We start from the raw sequence: 20,009 nt of genomic DNA on the forward strand, positions 1-20,009 counted from the left end.
CATTAGAAATTATGAAGAATTAACTTAAAACGCAATTTATTTTACTAAAATAGATATGGGGTATAAAGAGCTAGCTTTGATTATATAAGATGGCTAGGATTGTGGTAGAGAATTTGATATTAAAGGGCAGAGTGTAAAGTCATGCTAATATTTTAGGGATACAAATAAGAACATGGCTCTACATATATATTTAATCTCACCAAAAAAACAAATATGGGAGCTTAGAGTTTGATTTATATATTTTTTAAAGGGTGTTATAATAAATTTTAAAAAAAATTATTTGACCAATCAAATTTAGCTCCGCTCTAAAAATAGAAATATTGCATTCGCAATAATGCTCTCGATATATTTTGCAATGCATTCTCGGTATTGAAAAAAGTTTCGTGCATATGACCACCCACTAATACTGAAGTTTTTTTAAATATTTTGTTTACATATAAAACCCGATAATCAACTATTTGTTTGTTGTAATTGCTCAATATTATTTTTCCCGTTTTTATCGATGTCAAGTAAACATTATTAAAAAACAATGTGACCTCTCAATATCGCTTCTTTTGTGGTTTAAAAAATATTTAAACATTAGCGTTGTGTTTTATCGCTTAATAGAGTTAAAATTCGATTTTTAATTTAAGTGCTAAAAGTAGTAAAAGACACCACTAAATTAAGATACTTTTATATATAAACAAAAAAATAACTTCATCAAATATAATCAAATATGATTGGTCATTTTATGAATATTAATATTTATCATATTGTATAATTTGTTGGAAGAAAATGACAAAATAAATATGTATAATACATAATTGCATAAATTTCTGCATGAAAAGATATAACAAAACAAAACAAAAAGATGCACATATTTTACAAAAGGAAAATGTTTTTGGTGTTTTTTTTGCGCAAGATTGTATTATATTGGATTGGTAAAAAATCGATAAATAAATAAAATGTGTAGGCTAATTTGGTATATAGTGTATTTTTTTGCCTTTAATACTAATAGTATAATAGAAATATCATAAAAACAAATATATGATTTTATGAAGAGGTTTATTTTATTGAAATTGGCTGGTGTGTCAATAGTTTTTTAAAAGCTAATAAATTTTAGGCAATATTTTATTCTAATGACACCGAGTAGTGAAGATTCTTAATTTACCATCCTTATCAGGAGAGAACGAGGAACGTTGAGTATAGAGGAATGTCAGTCCACTCCAATTATAATTTAAACTATTATTTTATAAGACTGAAAATTTAAGCCTAATATAGATAATTACGTAATACATGATTGGCTAAAAAATATTTTACAAATATTTAATATTCAATTTTACTGAGGAAAAGTGTTTTAGCATACCAAATGTAACAAAAAAATAATTTCAAACTTCATCGTTTTAGATTTATAAATAAAGCGTCTAAAATCTTAATAAATAAATTTTTAAAAAACTCATCTGACAATTTTTTAGAATCATAAATGGGCTAATATGATTTTGAATGATATTTGTAAAGTTATGGGCTAGGTCATGGTTGGTAGTAGCATGGTTGTTCCTTTTAATTATTGCATATTTGTTTTTTAATTGATTAATGCATGTAATTTTCAATGAATATTTACCAATCTAAAATATCAGTTTTTAATTCTAAAATTTCTTAAAATCTCTAAATTCAATTTAATTTATTAATATATTTTGTAAGGACAACTATCATCCATTTTTGGACCAATGACCCAGGATACTGAAAAGTTAAGCCAAAAAAAAAAATTTCAATTAAATTTTCTAAAAAAGTAGTTTTTATAAAATATATATTAGCTATTATAAATAGCCTGTACTTTGGATTTAAAATGTGTTTTATTTATTCAGATTAGTTTAATATTATTGAATTTATTCAGATTTGAACAAAAAGTGGCCCAATCTATTCCGCCCTCCCACTCTCCTACAGATTGGATTTCGTTAAAATAAGAATAATTTGTTCTATGCCTAATTTAGATTTTTTTACATTAACGCCTTTTATTTCAATTGTAAATTTTGTTGAGCAAATTGATATTTAGATAACTTTTTAAGATTTATATTTTTTTAAATCTAAAAATGGATGATTTGTTTGTAAATTTTTACTAGAGAAAAAATTCAAATAAAAAAATTTAGATCCAATTTCATTGCTCAATTATAGAATAGACACTTGGGAATTTCAATATATTTCATTTTACATATTTTATAATGCTAATATGAAAGGAGTTAATAAATCTTAATATAAAAATGAAAGGCTTTCCTATGAAAATTTAAAAAATAAAATAATTGATAATAGGTTCCAAATAAACAAACCTTTTAAAAATTGTTAAATATGCATAAAAATAGTGAATGAGGGAGATATTTTGAGATATCTTTTTAAAAAAATGAAATAATTAAAGTGCAATAAAAAAAATATATAAGACAGATATGCTTTTAACCAAATTGATTTTGTTTTTAAGGATCTTATTATTCATAATAGAAATAATACAATATAGAAAATATGAATATTATGGTAATAAAATATGAATTGTTTTCTTAATAAAAAATAAATTTAAAATGAAATTTGCTCTCCCTCTCCCAAAACGTTTATATTAAGGTTTTCATCTACAATCTAGATCAAACATGATCACTCTCTTTAAAAGAGTTGTCCACTATTACCGCTCCTGAAAAATCCAAAAGAAGCGATTCGTTTTGTCAGGTTCACTCCTTATGTTTTTTAAAATCGGTCTTTATCCAGGACGGTATATTTGAAAATTAGTCTGGTCCGTGGATGGACCGTAGATCTTTACTATTTAGGATAGAATCAACAGCTGATTTACCATTTAGGCATGATCATAATACTAGTAATAACTCAATTTTTGATTTAGACTTAATCTCAAAAAAATCAAAATCTATTTAGGCATATCGGGTTCACTTTGCCCCACCCTAATCAGGTGAGTGAATAATAAAAGAAAATTATTGAAAAAAGAAAATATATCGCAAGAACATATTGTCACGACATTCATTGTCATTATCAGGGGTTCGAACCGAACCGAACCGCAAAACCGGAATGAACCGTTATGATTTTCTGAACCGTAACCTTAACCGAACCGTTATGAAGAAAATATTAAAAGAGCGAACCGAACCGTTATAAATATTTTGAACCGGTTTAAACCGGTTCAAAACGGTTTTAAAAATAATTAATTTTAAATTATTAACCTAAATTTAAAATTTTAATTTTCCTTGGGGGCATTTTTTAAAGTGGTGATTTCTTTTCAAATTAAATATTTCTATATTATCAACATTATATATCAAATAAATATTTTTATATTATCAACATTATATATCAAATAATACCAGGTTTGTTGTTTTTTCTTTAAATACTTAATTTATAAGAAATTAGACAATTTATCTGTTAATTAGATAAGATATCTTAAAATCAAACATAATTATTCTTGGCTAAATTAACAAATTTATATATAAGATATTAATAAGCTTTTAGAATAATACCTGCTAATAATTAGGAAAAAAATTATATAATTCTATTATTAATAAATAACATCTAATAGAAATCAAGTACCTTTTACATTCATTTTTATAAGTAAGATTTTTATTATTTAAAAATACAGATTTAGAAAAATATTCATTACAAATGCCATTCTTTAATCATATTTTTTTTTATTTTGCATATATGATAATGGTAAATGCTAACTAACATATTATTTTAATAATAAATATTAGAATTCTGAATTTTAAAAAAAATATGATTTTTATAAATAAAAAATTATTATATCATTAAAATATTTATTGCTGACCATTTATTTATTGTCATTTAAATTCTATAATCCAAGTTATTTAAAAAAATAAAAATGAAGGTAAAATTGTTTCTATTAAGCTTTTTTATTTATTCTATTTATATAATAAAAGATTTTCATCTATCAATAGCTTTTTTAAATGGTTAGGGAAAAGTCAAATCCTGTGCGTTCCTATTTTAAATTAGATATCATAAAAAATCAATCTATTTGTAAAATAGAAGATTGTGGTAAGGTCTTAAATGGGGACCATGCTGCAAATCTTGAACGACATATAGAAAGATTCCACAATAGGGATATCAAGTTATTAAGAAAAAAGAAAGAAAATTTGACTATTAAAAAAATTCAAATAACGAAAACTGCAAACCAGTATAATACAATCCAAGATGCTTTTAAGTCCAACACTACTACAATACAAATCAATATAAATAGAGAAACTTTAATCCTCTCCTGTACCGAGCTAATAACAGTTCGGTAGGCCAATAAAATCAATTGACGACAAAGCATTTCGAAATATTATAGATCCAATAATTATAGGATGGGTGGAAATTTACTATCAATTCGGAAAATATATGCAATAATATTAAAAAAATGGCGTTAGATTTTTGGGAAAATATAAAAAAGGAAGTATATCAAAAACTTATTTCCTTAAAATTAGATATAGCAGCTAGATATGATAGGTCCATATTGGGGATCAATATTCAATTCATAAATAACGGAAAAATAAAATTAAGGACTCTATGCATGAAAGTGATTAAAGAACGACACACATCAGAATATCTTAAAAAAATTATTCCAGATGTTCTAAAAGAATATGAAATAAAAATTGAGCAGATTTACACAATAACCACCGATAATGCAGCAAATATGATTAAGTTAATTAAGCTATTAATACTACACGATGAAGAAGATGATGACCTTAACGATTATTTAATTAATGATGATTTAAATAATAATGATATAGATAATGATGATTTTAATAATAATGATATAATTCATGATGAAAATAAAGAACCTTTTAATATTGAAAATATTAATCTTGCATCAAATGCCAGATCCATATTAATAGGTATTAGATGTGCTTCACATACATTTCAATTAGCTATTAATGATTGCATTAAAAATTCAAATGAAATTGTCATTATAAATAAAGCAAAAAACATCTGCAAAAAAATAAGAAATCAGACAACAATGGCTATTCTCTCAAAAATTAAATTTGAAAAATGTTGCACAAGATGGAACTCTATCTATTTAATGTTGGAGAGATTACTAGAGTTAAAAAGCTTTTGACAAGAAATATCGCTCCAAAGCGATCGCGAAAAATGTTTATCAGAGAATGAATGGAAAATAATTAGTGACATATTAGAAGCTTTATATCCAGCTTATGTTTTGACAAAATATTTACAAAGTGAACAATTGACAATGGGCGATTTTTATGCTGGGTGGATCAAATGTCTCATGCAAACGAGTAAAGTAGACACTCCATTTGCCAGACTTTTAGTTTCTACGATGAAAGCACGAGAAATAAATTTCAAAAATGAAGTTTTTTGCTCTGCTATTTATCTCGACCCTAGATATAATGTATTTTTAACTTTTGAAGAAAGAGAGATCGCCAGAAAACATCTTTGTAAAACTTGGAACTTGATACAAAATCTAAATAATCAGAATATTGAAATTCTAAATACTATGCCTACGTGTTCGTATTCGAAGGATAATTTAGATGATGATTTTGAAGATTTCTTAAAGTCGCATGAAAGTCTTAATAAGAATAATTCTCAGGGCATCGAAAATTATAATAAATGTATAGAAATAGAATATATAATTCGGTCATTTGATAATATAGAGAGATTAGAAAAAGATACTAATCTTTTGAATTATTGGGAAAATGTAAAGAATAGTATGTCAGAACTTTATAAGTTAGCTATAACTGTAGCAGTTCCAGCTACGCAGGTCTCCGTAGAAAGAGCATTTTCAAGCCTCAAGTTTATACTCTCTGCGCAGAGAACTAAATTAAAGCCTGAAATATTAGAAAATATTTTAGTTATCCGTTCAAATTCTCTTTTTAAACCTAAATAGTATAGTATATTATTTTATTCATTATTGTATTTACGCATGTTTGTTTTTATCTTATTTATTTATGAAATAAAAAAAAACTAATTTGTCTAATCTATATTTCCTAAATTTAATAAAAATATCTATTAGATTATCATGGATAAATTAAATAAGAAATTATAAACTAAAAAGATTTTTCTCTAAAATTAATATATACATGGTTAATGATTAATTTTTTTTTAAATTAAATTTATAAAAACAGGAACAAACCGAAAAGAACCGTTATAAATTATAAACCGAACCGATATGATTTTTTTTTAAAAAACCGAAATGGAACAAAATCTTTATAAAATTTTAAACTAAAAACCGGAACGAACCGAACCGTTATACTAAACGGTTCGAAACCCTGGTCATTATCATTAAATTGAGCATATTTATTATTGAGTTTAAATATCGGTCTGAATGTTGGTAGATAAAAAAAAGAGAAGAATTTCATTGCCTCACAAAGATAAGTTTGTTTTGAATCGGATTTTATGTTGCCAATAATGTAACCCAGAAACATACTGAGGGAACCATTCTTTCTGAGATAGCTAAAGTTACAAGTATATTGAAATAAGATCTAAGAAAATTATAATGGTCACCAATGCAGGATATAATGTGGTGTCAGGTTACGTGGGATATTTGGGGCATGGCTTATAAAAATCTTGTCATAATCATGGAATAAAAACTCAGTAATCAAAAATGTTTTTAAAAAAATTAGAGAATTTATATTGTTGTTCTAATATTCAAAACCGGAATTTGAAGATTGTAATGTTCCTACTGGTTGGTTTAGTAATTGATAATTAGCGAAAGTATGAGTGAAACTAACAAAGAAATGATAAATATCAGTTTTACTTCTGATTGGGATTTGGTTTAAGATCCCTTATTCCTAAAATTATTCAAAAATACATTTGATTTTTTATAATCTCAAAAAGAATATATAGGATGAATTTAGAACTCCTATTTTACAATAAAATATCAATTTATATTATAAAATTTTATTATCTTTTAAAATATTGTTTTCAAATTAAAAAAATTAATAAATAAAAAATAAATATAATGAGTATCGTTAATTAAAAAAATTATGGTTATTAATTTCCAAATACATACTCAAGGATTTAATATTTCTAAAGGAATAGTTCACATTATTCATAAATCCAAATAAGACATTATCAAGCGCAATGCAAATAAAGCATATTTTACCATATACAAAGATAACATCTTATTTTTTAAATTAATTCTTATTTTTATTTTGCATACAACCATAAATACATTCTTATTTTTATTTTGCATACAACCATAAATACATTCTTATTTTATAAGTTTATATATAAATAATACATAATTTTACTAATGATTTTGATGAATTAATAAAAATAAAAAGATTATTTGAAAATGATTGAAAATAATCTCAACTTGTGCTAAACTAAGAAAATTAAAAAAACAGATTGTAAAATGTGTTTAGCCTTGATAAATTTGGCAACTGTCTAAGTTAGGCAAAATCTTGAATTCAACGGTGCATTAGACAGGGTTGACTGTATATTAAATATTTTTAAACGTTAAACCCTATATTTCAAAGATGAATATTATAAGCAATTTTCTTATAGAAAAATATTTTACATCCGTTCAATATTATATACCATAAACTACTTTATTTTTCCTGATTTTGAGTTATGTATAAAGATTAGAGAATCCAATTATTACACTCATTCTTTTTTAAAAATTATATATAATTAAAATAACATGTAAACTATTTGTAAAATAAAATTTATATAAAAACTATATTAAATAAAATAATAATTAAACAATTAATTAGGTATGATTAACGGGGCTTATAGACCCATGTATGGATATGCAGTTAGAACGGCAGATTTCAGTTGATATCTGTCGAAGGTAGAAGCCTTCTTTTGGGTCATCTGTGATTAAGCGTAACCTTTGCCCTATTGTTTTGAATAATTTTAGGGCTTGGGGTCCAAATGATCCACAGGTATCTAAGACTACCGGAACAAACAAAACATTATTAAGGTAGCTATATTTGTTTGTTTTTGTGTTTTCGGCTTTTGATAGAGTGGAAGAAAAAGATCTGGCAAAACGATCCACGCAAGTATAATCCCAGGCAAGAGGTAGACCTTGGTTCCAAGGGACTATCATAACATCTGGTCTGGTTTGATTGTCGGGGCTGAGGCCGGATGGTTCCAGGGTGGAGGGAATATTTGAGGATTTCAAGGTTCTGTTGATGATTGAATTGATATCATGGGTCTTTTGAGAAACGACAGTGAAGGGGGTGGTGTCCAAGACTATCGATGTGGGTTTCACATAGGACGCATGATGTAGGTAGTGTTGTTAAACGACTCGTTTTGAGCCGATTTTTAAAAATGGCTAACTCAATATTTTAGCCAGAAAAATATTGCCTAAGCCATGAGATTTAGCTAATAGATGTCCAAACCTTTGTTCCTTCTGCAAGCAAAATCTTGAGGCTTTGCGTAATATTATTCTGGAGGAAATATTGAGTTGGCCGTTTTTAAAAATCGGCTCAAACCGAGCCGTTTAACAACACTAGATGTAGGTGTTAGGATTTCACATCCTAAGCGAAGGCCTATGGCTATTCTGAGTTCTTCGTTGGTTAATAACAAGCCTAGATTAGAACTAGGTACAGTTTCTAGCCATTCATATCCTAGATGGCATATGGGTGAAGTTGAAATTATTGGATCTGGCAGAGGGGTCATATTACTGTCATTATGTATAATTGGGTTAGGGTTTAGGTGGAGAAAGAGCGATGGAGATTTTCTTTGAACAGCCTTGAAGTGTAAGTAATCAACGCAATGCTGTATCAATGGAAAGTTCCAGTCTCATTGCTTTAGTGAATCTGGATATGAGCGATTTGGAGAATTTTTGCTTCAGAGGTCTTGTGCTGCCGTTCGATCTGGGTCGATATACAAGTCTCCCAATGTGTGTCGAAATTTAGCCACTGAGGATAGAAAAGCTGAAATGCTTAGGGATATGGGGGATTGTATGCCTATACCACCTAGGCTAATATTACAAGAGGACACATTCTTATAGGAAGTGCGGCTTGCATCCAGGAGGATGATGAAAATTTGATATTTATATGGATTCGAGAGTATTTTTTAAGTGGACTTCGAGGTCCAATAATACCTCAGGGGATGTGAAAATTGTAGATGAACGAAAGGCGTATAAAATTTTTGGAATGAATAAAAAAAAATTCAGAAAGCCTGGTGAGTGGGTAAATATTTTAGAATATTTTACATTCTATTAAATTTAGCAAGGAATTCATCTCTAAAATGAAGTAAGGCTTTCTCCCCTCCAATAGGTGAACCTAAATGAGTAAAGTTGGCTTTGTCCACTAAAATAAAATTTTCGGGTGAGCAGTCCGATTCAGAAGGGGAATAAAATTCACACTTATGAGGATTTAGTGAAAGTCCTGTAAAAGGAGCTAAGTGATTTATAATTGATGGAATTTTTATGATTTCGTTATAAGGGCCTGCTAGTGTGCCATCGTCCAGGTACCATATATTTAATTTAAAATCACAATTGGAAGAGATCTCTTTTATAATTAATTGGATGCCTTGGCAGAATAATGCAGGACCTAAAGGGTTTCCTTGTTGGATGTCCTGTTTAGAGAAAATAGAATCATTAAATTTTAAAAAGGTGGGTTAGTTGTAACATGCATCGATGTATGTTGTATAATCTGGGAAAGTTTCACAAAAGGAGGGTAATGTTCCCTCCTAAGTGAGTTGAAGGCATTATGTAGGTCGATTTTGAGAATGCATTGATCATGTGTATTATGGAGGATGACACGTGTCGAGTGGGATGCAGCCTCGCATCCTCCAGGAACATTAAAACCAAGCTGGTTTGGTTGTAGTAGATTGGATAGGTTAGATTTTATACGGGAGCAAATTATTTTGGAAATGATTCGCCGGAAGAGTGACCCTTTTGCAATAGGCCTGATGTCCCCATTGGTTTTATTTAAGGATATTAAGCGGGCCAAAAAATGATGGGCTGAATGAGATTAGGTATATTATAATGAAAGATATGATTAAGCAATATGGTGAATTGTGTAAGTATGTTTTGATATAGGGGTATAGTTGGTTTAATTATATCTTGGAGATAAATGGCTCGAAAGCCATCGATGCCTCCTGAAGAATCTTTTTTGAATGTCTTTATTGCTTCCAATATTTCCATCTCAGTTAGTGGAATGGGATTATTAGATAGTGGAAGGATGATTTGTGAAAAATCTTGAAGATGTTTAGATTGCATGGCCATGAGAGTTATATCATTATTGGGGGACATAGTATCACTTGAACAGGCTATGTTGATAACTAAATTTACATTGCATAGGTTTATTTTATTTTCAATAAGCTTGGCCTTTTTTTTTATCTGTCAAAAGCTTATTGAAAGAATGTGGAGGTTGTTTGGGAATATCAAAGTAACTATTATCATTTTAATTTAATGTTTTTTTGATGCTTTGTGTTAAGTTTGATTTTGATGTTGGAAGATGTAGATTTAAATATATAAATAATAATAATTTAATCCAATTATCTAAGCTTTTAATATTTTAATTTAGGTTGGTTAAAATAGCTAAAAAAAATGTGAAAATATAATTCTAGCACCTTTTGGTATGCGAGCTATTGTGGGGGGGGGGACTTTCTTTCATAAATTTTTCTAGCCATTCTTGTGCCTCAGCAATAAAGGTTGAATTAATGTTATTATCTGGGCATGGAGATATAGTTAAAGGGATTGTTTCTGTGTTGAAGTTATTGTTGGAGCTTGAAGTTGTAGGTATTGGTTCCAAATTAATACTATTAATAAGAGCAAGATAAGAAAGGAGGCATAACAGGTTCATTGTCGTTAAAGAAAGTACCTGATGAAGGGCATCTGTTGGCTTGTTTACCATGACAAAAAAATTTATTTCCTTTTGTTAAGGAAACATTCTTAAAGCATGTGGGACATATCACCAAGGTTCATATTATTGTTATGTATGATTATGTTTGTTACTTTATATTGAAAGATTATTGATATACAAAACAAAACTTAACTAAGATTCAATCAGGGACAGCTGGTAAGCAAAACGATATCTTGATTATTCTCTCCTTAATTTTCACTTTAAAAGATACTTACCATACTTAGTTTAGCAAAAAAATATATTGTGTTCCAACTACAAGTACGCCGAGTGAAAGTGTATTTTCAGTAGCTGAACACACCTCTAAATTTGAAAAGATTCCCACTATCTCCTTCAAATTTAAAAAATTATTTTTATACTTGATTATAATTAAGGTCAGCCAAATTGGTAAAATATTTAATAATCACAAAATGGTAGTTTATTGCCAGATCAAGTTAGGAAACTAAATGGAATCTAGTTATTTTATATGTCAAAATCGGTCCATTGATTGACCTTTGCTATTATAATCTAAGAAAATTGTTGAATTTCTAATATAATTATATGAACAATAAATTTTATTAGGAAAAAAATATTTTCAAATAAATAATCAAATAAAAATATAAAACATATCCTTTAAAAAAAATTTAATAAATAAGAAAAATATCTATTAAAGATCATCTCGGCTTGAACCGTGGTTTAAATTGAACTGTGGTAGTTTCACATTTAAAATCATTTCTGTTTTTGTAAATGAGTGTATTATAATAATTCTTTTTAATTATATATAGTAAATAAAATAGTATTGTTTTATCTTTTATATATGAAGTTATTCTTTATCTTATGTTTTTACTTTTTTGCATCTTAATAGGTTCCTTCTATTTTTCCTAGAGATTATTTGGCAATTAAAGTAACTTAAGTTCTTGAAAATTATTATATTAGTAATCAAGGGAAATAGATTATGAATCAAAATTACAATTTGTTGGCTCATGAAAAATCTTTATTGGAGCCTATCAGATTTTATTGAAAATGATATTATTATTTTAAATTGCAAATAAATAAAATTTTTCAGATATTTTGCTTTAAATAGATATATTCAAACCAAAAAAATTGGACAATAATCCAGTTTGATCTTTATATATGGTCCCCAGTTTGGTTTGGTCTTTAATAATTGGCTCCAAACTGGGTCAAACCATGACCTGCACTAAAAATACATAGAATTATGCTAAGGGGAGGGAGGGTGCAATCATTAGTTTTAAGGTAATAAATTTTGGCATATCTCAATTACTTTAAAATGAAATGACAATATCAATGTATTTTTATCATCCAAGTCTACCCACAATCCAAAATTTTTGCTCACTGCTTGCTTATTGAAGAAGCCAAAATGCAAATAATTTTTTGATTCTTCCATTTGGCTGCAGCTCCGGATTCTAACTCCTGTTTTTTTATTTCATTTTTTAATTACTATATTCAATCAGAGAAGAATGGAAAATATATTCTTTTTGGGACTATCCAGGCCAATATCTTATTTATCTGTTATGGCCTGGGCAAGCCTTGCAGAATTTTAACAAGTGTTTAGTTTACATATATTAATATTTAAATAATAATTCAATGACAGAAAAATATAATTAAAATAATGCAAGAAAATTGAGATATATAGAAAAAAATGTCAATTAAATATATTATTATTATTCATGTCAATTTCTTTCTATAACAATTATATTATGTACAGGGCTGTGACTATAAAAAAATTCTTGTGGATGGGGGGGGGAAGGGGGTTTGTGTATTTCATCTTTCTGTAATTCTAAAAATGAGAAATGACTAAATTAAGTTATATTAATCATGATAATTTATGTAATTTCAAGCTTAATTTGTATAATAATAAGAATAATTTATGCAATATAAATATTTTTTATTACAATTCACTTCAAATTGTGTGGAAATGGTAAAAAAATTGAAAATCTGCAAAAATTTTATTGAGGTAGTCAAGCCTCCTAATACCCCCCCCCCCCTCTGATAGAGGATTGACAAAATTTTATATAATCAAAATTGAATATATTCAATAAAAAAATGTTAATAACAGTATTTTTAAAAAAACATAAACACATATTATGCAACTTTTAATTTTAAAAAAAACCATATTTAAGAACTCAAACCATAACAAATATTAGTTTGGTTCAGGTTTAGTTTGAGATAAAAATAATAATTCATAGTTCAAATGTTAATAAAAAATAATAATATCTATCTCATTAACCTTCAAAAACTAGTTCAAACTTTTTTGTATATAAGCATATTAGAATAATGTAAAGAAAATAATTACCTTTATCACTATTCTCAACTTTATTATCATGAGTAGCTAGCACTGTCAAATAGTAATATACATATATAATTATTATATAAATCAGTCAACTATTAATCATCTTTAAAAGAGTCAAAATATCAAAAGGTTTAACCCAGTTCACAAGCATTTTTAGAGGTTTGTCAGATCTAAATGACAATTTTTTTCTACAGTTCAGACATGGTAAAACAGTTATACTGGTTTATTTCAAATTCAGTTTTAATCAGCTTCTAACTAAGAAACCAATCCACTCTTATATCATTGTATAACAATATAAATTTTCAAAATTAATTTTATATCAACCAAATATTAATTGTATAAACTAAAAATAATAAAGGGGAATAATGTTATATAATGTTACATAATAAAAAACATCAAGTTAGTATACAATGTATTAAAATAATATTAAATTTTACTGTTATGACAAATAATTATAAAATTTAATCTTATTTTGAAATTTAATGAAAAATATCTTACGATAGATCTTTGGCAATTTTCAAGAAATTGTTGCATTTTAGTCAAATATTTTAAATAACATGTGTCTAATCGATATTCGTCGTTGAATCGAAATATAAAAAAAAATATGAATTTAATGGGAAAGAAATAACTGATGTTCAAATCCTTATCGGTTTAAAAAATTATCTATTCATGTCTTTTTAAGTTATTGCTGTTATAAAGTCCGATTTTGGTGCATTTTTAAAGACGGCCCAATTACGATTTTAGCCAAAAAATATTATGTAAGCCTCAATGATATATATATAACTATAGATTGGCGATTCATTCATTCAATGCATTATAAAAGTGTCCTCGCATTTTAATCAGCTGTAGCGCCATTTTGTAGTTTGGTTATCCATTATTTCTCAGCAAGAAATATTAATATATAATAAACAAGTCTACTACGATAATTTAGTTTTAAGGTTTCGATTTATGATATAATATTTTTTAGTTTCTTTTATTTTTAAATATTTTCATAAGATTTTTTTTATGAAGGTGGACTAGCTGATTATATTTTAAAAATGAATCTCAGACTAATCCACCTTCTTATTTTCTAAAATCAAGTTTAACCTAGTCCTGCATGGACTTATAAATCATATGTTAACGCATGTTAGGATACATGCAAAACAGATCTTTTAATATCACTATCATTTATTATTTTATTTAGATAATGGGAGTGTACTGTGTTCATAATTGTAATAAAACAAATAAAATAAAATCTAATAACCATATTTCTTATCACAAGTATATTTTTTTGATATTTATTATTTTTTATATTTAAATAATTTAGGTCCAAGCCTTGCGATTATCTTTGAGTAAAATCGCCAATTATATAAAATTTATTTAGCTAAAATCTTAATCAAGTCGTTTTTATAAATCGACCCTAATCACGCTTTTTAAAAACACTAGATGAAATACCTGATAGCGACAACTACACCCCATATTGGTAATGAGGAACATGGGGAAAATGTGTAGTAATTTGGTTGGTAGTAGTAAAAATAACAAAGGTGCCAAGATTCAGAATAAGGAAAATAAGCCTGAGCTTTTGAAAACAAATAGATGGGGTTTAATTTGTTATTTATCTTTATATCAAATATTTTTAGAACCAACTGGCCTAAAGCAGGTGTTACTAAATAGGCCAACTTCACTAAAAAAAAGTTACTAATAATGGGATAATATTTTCTAGAAAGTTTTATAAATACAAATGTGTTAATGTGTTCAACAATTAATTGAAGCGGGTGCTGTTATTTGCTTTACTTGTAGCTATAACTTAACTTTTACGATTAGTCCTTTTATAATTATACAACAGGCACACTAGAGATCTGCAAAGGACGGGCTTGGGCCTAATTCTATTTAAAATAATCTGGTTCGGGCCGGGCCGGGCCTAATATTTTTAAAAAAAATTCGGGCCGGGTCGGGTCGGATTTTGGAAATTTTTTTAAATATATGTAAATTTATCAATTTTATATTGAATTTTATATGTAAAATAAAAATATTTGATTTTATATATTAAAACTAAACGACATATAACATATGTCTTTTATTTTGAGTAATTATAAAAATTAATTTCTATATTTAAATTCGGGCCGGGCCGGTGTAATGTTTTAAAAATACTCCATTTTTTTATATACTCCAATATTTAGTGATATTTACGTTTATGACTGACGTGCATATATTAAATATTACATTTTTAGTGATATTGACGTTTATGACTGACATAAAAATATTAAATATAATAAATTTAGTCAATTGGCATTTATAACTGACGTATGAATAATAAATATTACCTATGATATTTAAGGCAATTAAAAATACTCCATTTTTTTATATACTCCAATATTTAGTGATATTGACGTTTATGACTGACGTGCATATATTAAATATTACATTTTTAGTGATATTGACGTTTATGACTGACATATAAATATTAAATATAATAAATTTAGTGAATTGGCATTTAAAACTGACGTATGAATAATAAATATTATTTTTTCTATGTCCTATGATATTTAAGGCAATTTTGCCTGATTCTCTTTAGAAATTATTAGATTTAATATTAAGTGTTAAAAATTTATATATTTATTTAAGGTTTAATTCGAAAATATCAAAGATTAACATATAAATCTTGCACTATCTATTATCACGTTACTGCTCAAAGTTAGAAACAATTTTCAGAATAATTTATTAAAATCCTTTATTTTTGTAAATATAAAGATAAAAAAATCAATTAATAATATATGCGATATAAATAATATATGCGATATAAATAATATATGCGATATAAATAATATATGCGATATAAATATTAATTAAAATTAATTATGCGATCAAAATGTTCGCTATGATTTATTAAATAAATATTTACATTAAATTTTTTAATATTACTTAATTTTTTAATGGGCATATAGTATGCCCATTTATAAATAGTATGTATTAAAATATTTGTCTAAAGCATAGTTGTCATTGCAACTATCTCCACCTCTGTACCATAAACGGCATTTTGAGCCATGCCCATCCTCTCCGGCGGGGTACCTATTAAATTAAAAAATTGATTTTATCAAATCTTAAAAATGTTACCAAAAGGTCGAATGTCATCAGGCTCTAGCATTTTCGATGCTTTTTCTGGTGTCTTAACTCCATCATCTAAAAAAATATGTATATTAGATATTTTTTATTATACCTTTTTTGTTTATACAATTATAATCCTCTCCAACTATCGAATTTAGTATATTCATAACTAGATATTTTCAAAAAAGATTTAATATTAAATATATGAAAATATTACCCTTCATATGATTTTCTTCCGCATTACGCTTTAGATTTTTAATAGCTGGTTCTTGAAAATTTTCATCATCATCTAAAAAAAGGAATATTATTTAATAATAAAATCCATTGTATACCTTTTATGGTACTAGAATAAAACTTTTCACTTGACCTAGGAACTGTTTAAAGTTATTTAATAAATTTTTAAAAGTATTAACATTTTTTCTGTCCTGCTTTAATTGTGTCATCTTGATAAATATATAAATATATAATTAATTTTTTTTAAAACTATACCTTTTCTTGTAACATCTAAAAAATAATATTAAAAAATAAAAAATAACAAAGAAAATATTTAATGAGAATTTGTGTTGTGATGATTTAATGACACATATTGACGATTAAATTTAAACCCATTCATGTATAATTATATTGCTAGCAGAAATAATTAAAATAACACATTTGTATTTATGTACATTATGTATAGATATTGATAATTAATATTAAGATGGGTATTTGCTGTTTTGATAATTGAGTTTAAAATGTTTAACCATGAGTCATTATTGTTGATTTGATTCAAATTATGTAGAAAATTATTTGCTGGGGTTGGTAAATTAATATTAGAGATATTATATTTTTTAAGGATTATAGGAGTATATTTGTTTGAGGGTTTGAAGTATGTGTGATATTTATTGTTTCTTTGTTTATAAAAAGTTGATTATTTAAAGTAGCAAAACCAATAAGAGAATTAGTGATTTCATTACATAATTTCATGTTAAGGTCTCCTCCAATGATGATAAAGTGATTTTTATTGAAATCTATAAAATATAAAAGATTAAATAGGCCTGTTTTCCATTCAAATAAAGATATGGCATTCCATTATTTCTCGGAGATGGCATTTTAAAGGCAAATATTTTAAATGTATCTTGAAGAAAATATATAAAACGATTTAACATCAGCCATTTTCCCGCAGACGATTTTTTCATCTGGTACCAAGCATCATGCACATATTTTTAACACAAAAATATGATTCCGCCTTTACAAGCCATAAAGCGACAATTTGAGATTGTCCATGACTATCTATTACAAGTAGAATAAACAGTGGCATACCTAGATTGTTTAATTTGTAGGTAGCATCAATGAATATCACCTCAGGATAATATTTAAGATAATGGAGCATGCTAGCATCTTGAAAGTAAATGCCCAACAATTCACTATCATTTTCTAGGATTTCCAGAGCATGCTAGCATCTTAAAAGTAAATGCCCAACAATTCACTATCATTTTCTAGGATTTCCAGAGCATGCTAGCATCTTAAAAGTAAATGCCCAACAATTCACTATCATTTTCTAGGATTTCCACCACAGCTCCATTATCTTCCCTGAGTTGATTTATTACATCAAGTAATACATTATCAGATGGCTTGTTTAATTTGGCTGAAATATTATGAATATCTCTCAGAGTCATCATCTGACCTGAATTAAGAACATATTCTTGTATTTTCACCTTATTAGCTTTAAAAGTGATAGCTTGCTCCACAATTTGTTTTTTTATTGGAGAAAGCCTTCTTTGTTTAGGGAGCATCTCATATAGTTTTTTATCTTGATTATATAAATCATGTTAGCTAAAAATCAAATAAATATGTCTAACCTAGATCATGGTTTTTATGATCTTTTACAAATGTGACAATATCTAAAGAATACACATTTAGTTTATCACACTGAAGAAAGACTGTGAACATAAAAATACATTCCTTGCGAAGACTAGATGAGGATCTTATACCTCTAGACTTATTTTTTTTTCAGTCCATATTTACATATATAATAAACTCGATTATATTTATATTGAGCTATAAATGCTTTGCTATAAGGTTCCTTTAATAAGTCTGATTTATTAATAACTATGTTAAAAAAAAATTCTTTTTCATATATAGATATGGCATCGTTTAATTCATGTATAGAATTAAATTTAGCATTAAGATATAATGACATAATTAAAATAAATATATAAAACTATAGTGTAAAATATATTAATATGAACCTGTTTTTAAATCTTTAGCTTCTTGAATCAATGATAAATCTTTAGCTTCTTGAATCAATAATAAATCTTTAGCTTCTTGAATCAATGATAAATCTTTAGCCTTCTTTTATTTTCTAAAATAAAATAAAATTTATAATGTAAAATATATTAATATGAACCTGTTTTTAAATCTTTAGCTTCTTGAATCAATGATTAGCTTCTTGAATCAATGATAAATCTTTAGCTTCTTTTATTTTCTAAAATAAAATAAAATTTATAATGTAAAATATATTAATATGAACCTGTTTTTAAATCTTTAGCTTCTTGAATCAATGATAAATCTTTAGCTTCTTGAATCAATAATAAATCTTTAGCTTCTTGAATCAATGATAAATCTTTAGCCTTCTTTTATTTTCTAAAATAAAATAAAATTTATAATGTAAAATATATTAATATGAACCTGTTTTTAAATCTTTAGCTTCTTGAATCAATGATTAGCTTCTTGAATCAATGATAAATCTTTAGCTTCTTTTATTTTCTAAAATAAAATAAAATTTATAATGTAAAATATATTAATATGAACCTGTATTTTTAAATCTTTAGCTTCTTGAATCAATAATAAATCTTTAGCTTCTTGAATCAATGATAAATTTGTAGCGTCTTTTATTTTCTATAATAAAATAAAATTTATAATGTAAAATATATGAATATGAACCTGTATTTATTTTTTAAAATGGAGTTTAAAAAAGGCGTCAACGGGGCAAATATCCTTTGCGACCTAAAAAATTTGACTGGAAATTCAAAAAAATCGCCTCAGCATCATCAGCTCCAGAATAATGTTTCTTGATTGACATGAGCACTTTTTCAAAAAAAATATCATTATAAAAATTACATTGATCTAAATATACTCTGATATGTAAATACATTATAATCGAACAATATGATCTGAAAATACTCCACAAATAAGCTTAAAGGAGTATATAAAAAAATGGAGTATTTTTAAAACGTTACAATCCAAACCGAACTAGAACCAAATCGTTAAACCGCTATAAACCGGTATTTTTTTATCAAACCTGAACCGTAACTAAACCGCTAAAAAAATTCTTGTTGAACCTGAACCGAACCGCTAAAATGCCTCTGAACCGGTTTCTTACAATATAATATGTAAGTTATTATTAGAATATTGAAAAAAATTCAATTATATTCGAATTATTTTAAAAATTATCATCAATCACATTTGATTGATAAGTGTCGGTCATAATTTTTATAAACTTTATATTGTCATTTAAGCTTATAAATTATAATGCTTAGAGAAAAATTAAATCCAAAATATTATTATAAATGACCATTGGCGTACGCAGCGGGGGGGGGGGGGGGATCAAAACATGCAGATGCCGGATATATTTTTCAAAAATATTATTGTTTATATTAATTTATATTTGTTAATATTAATTTATATCTCATATTAAATATATATTTTATTACATTTATTATCACATTCATAAGTTATTTTATCAATTAATTTCGATTTCAAGTTTTCCGGCGTAATATTTACTTATTATTTTCAAATTTTTAGTGGCGTAAAATTTATCTTTTTGTTTCAAATTTCTAGTCAAATAATAATTATTTCTGAAA

At 26.4% G+C, this 20,009-nt stretch overlaps 1 protein-coding gene and 1 long non-coding RNA gene across 9 annotated transcripts in view; both read right to left on the bottom strand.

The window, feature by feature from the left end:
- Positions 1–13,664, bottom strand: part of LOC135931132 (uncharacterized) — a 45,113-nt gene extending 31,449 nt beyond the window's left edge. For 2 of the 8 annotated variants that reach the window (XM_065468024.1, XM_065468025.1), the window contains exon 1: positions 12,052–12,374. In XM_065468024.1, the coding sequence (XP_065324096.1) occupies positions 12,052–12,174 (123 nt within the window). In that variant the 5' untranslated portion in view covers positions 12,175–12,374. Of the gene's footprint in view, positions 1–6,727; positions 6,836–6,982; positions 7,042–12,051; positions 12,375–13,083; positions 13,120–13,578 lie in introns of those variants that run through there. The other 6 variants (XM_065468021.1, XM_065468026.1, XM_065468023.1 and 3 more) reach the window with 6 other exon arrangements.
- A 2,507-nt stretch (positions 13,665–16,171) lies between these two features.
- On the bottom strand, positions 16,172–16,404 carry LOC135924039 (uncharacterized). The gene is made up of 3 exons (XR_010571317.1): positions 16,382–16,404; positions 16,277–16,333; positions 16,172–16,239 (listed from the first exon to the last, which is right to left on the bottom strand). It is a non-coding gene; the product is annotated as an uncharacterized LOC135924039 (long non-coding RNA).
- Between the last annotated feature and the right edge of the window lie 3,605 nt (positions 16,405–20,009).

This window comes from Gordionus sp. m RMFG-2023, chromosome 1, assembly GCF_954871325.1.
Source record: "Gordionus sp. m RMFG-2023 chromosome 1, tfGorSpeb1-WG-v2, whole genome shotgun sequence".
In the NCBI taxonomy this organism is placed as follows: domain Eukaryota; kingdom Metazoa; phylum Nematomorpha; class Gordioida; order Chordodea; family Parachordodidae; genus Gordionus; species Gordionus sp. m RMFG-2023.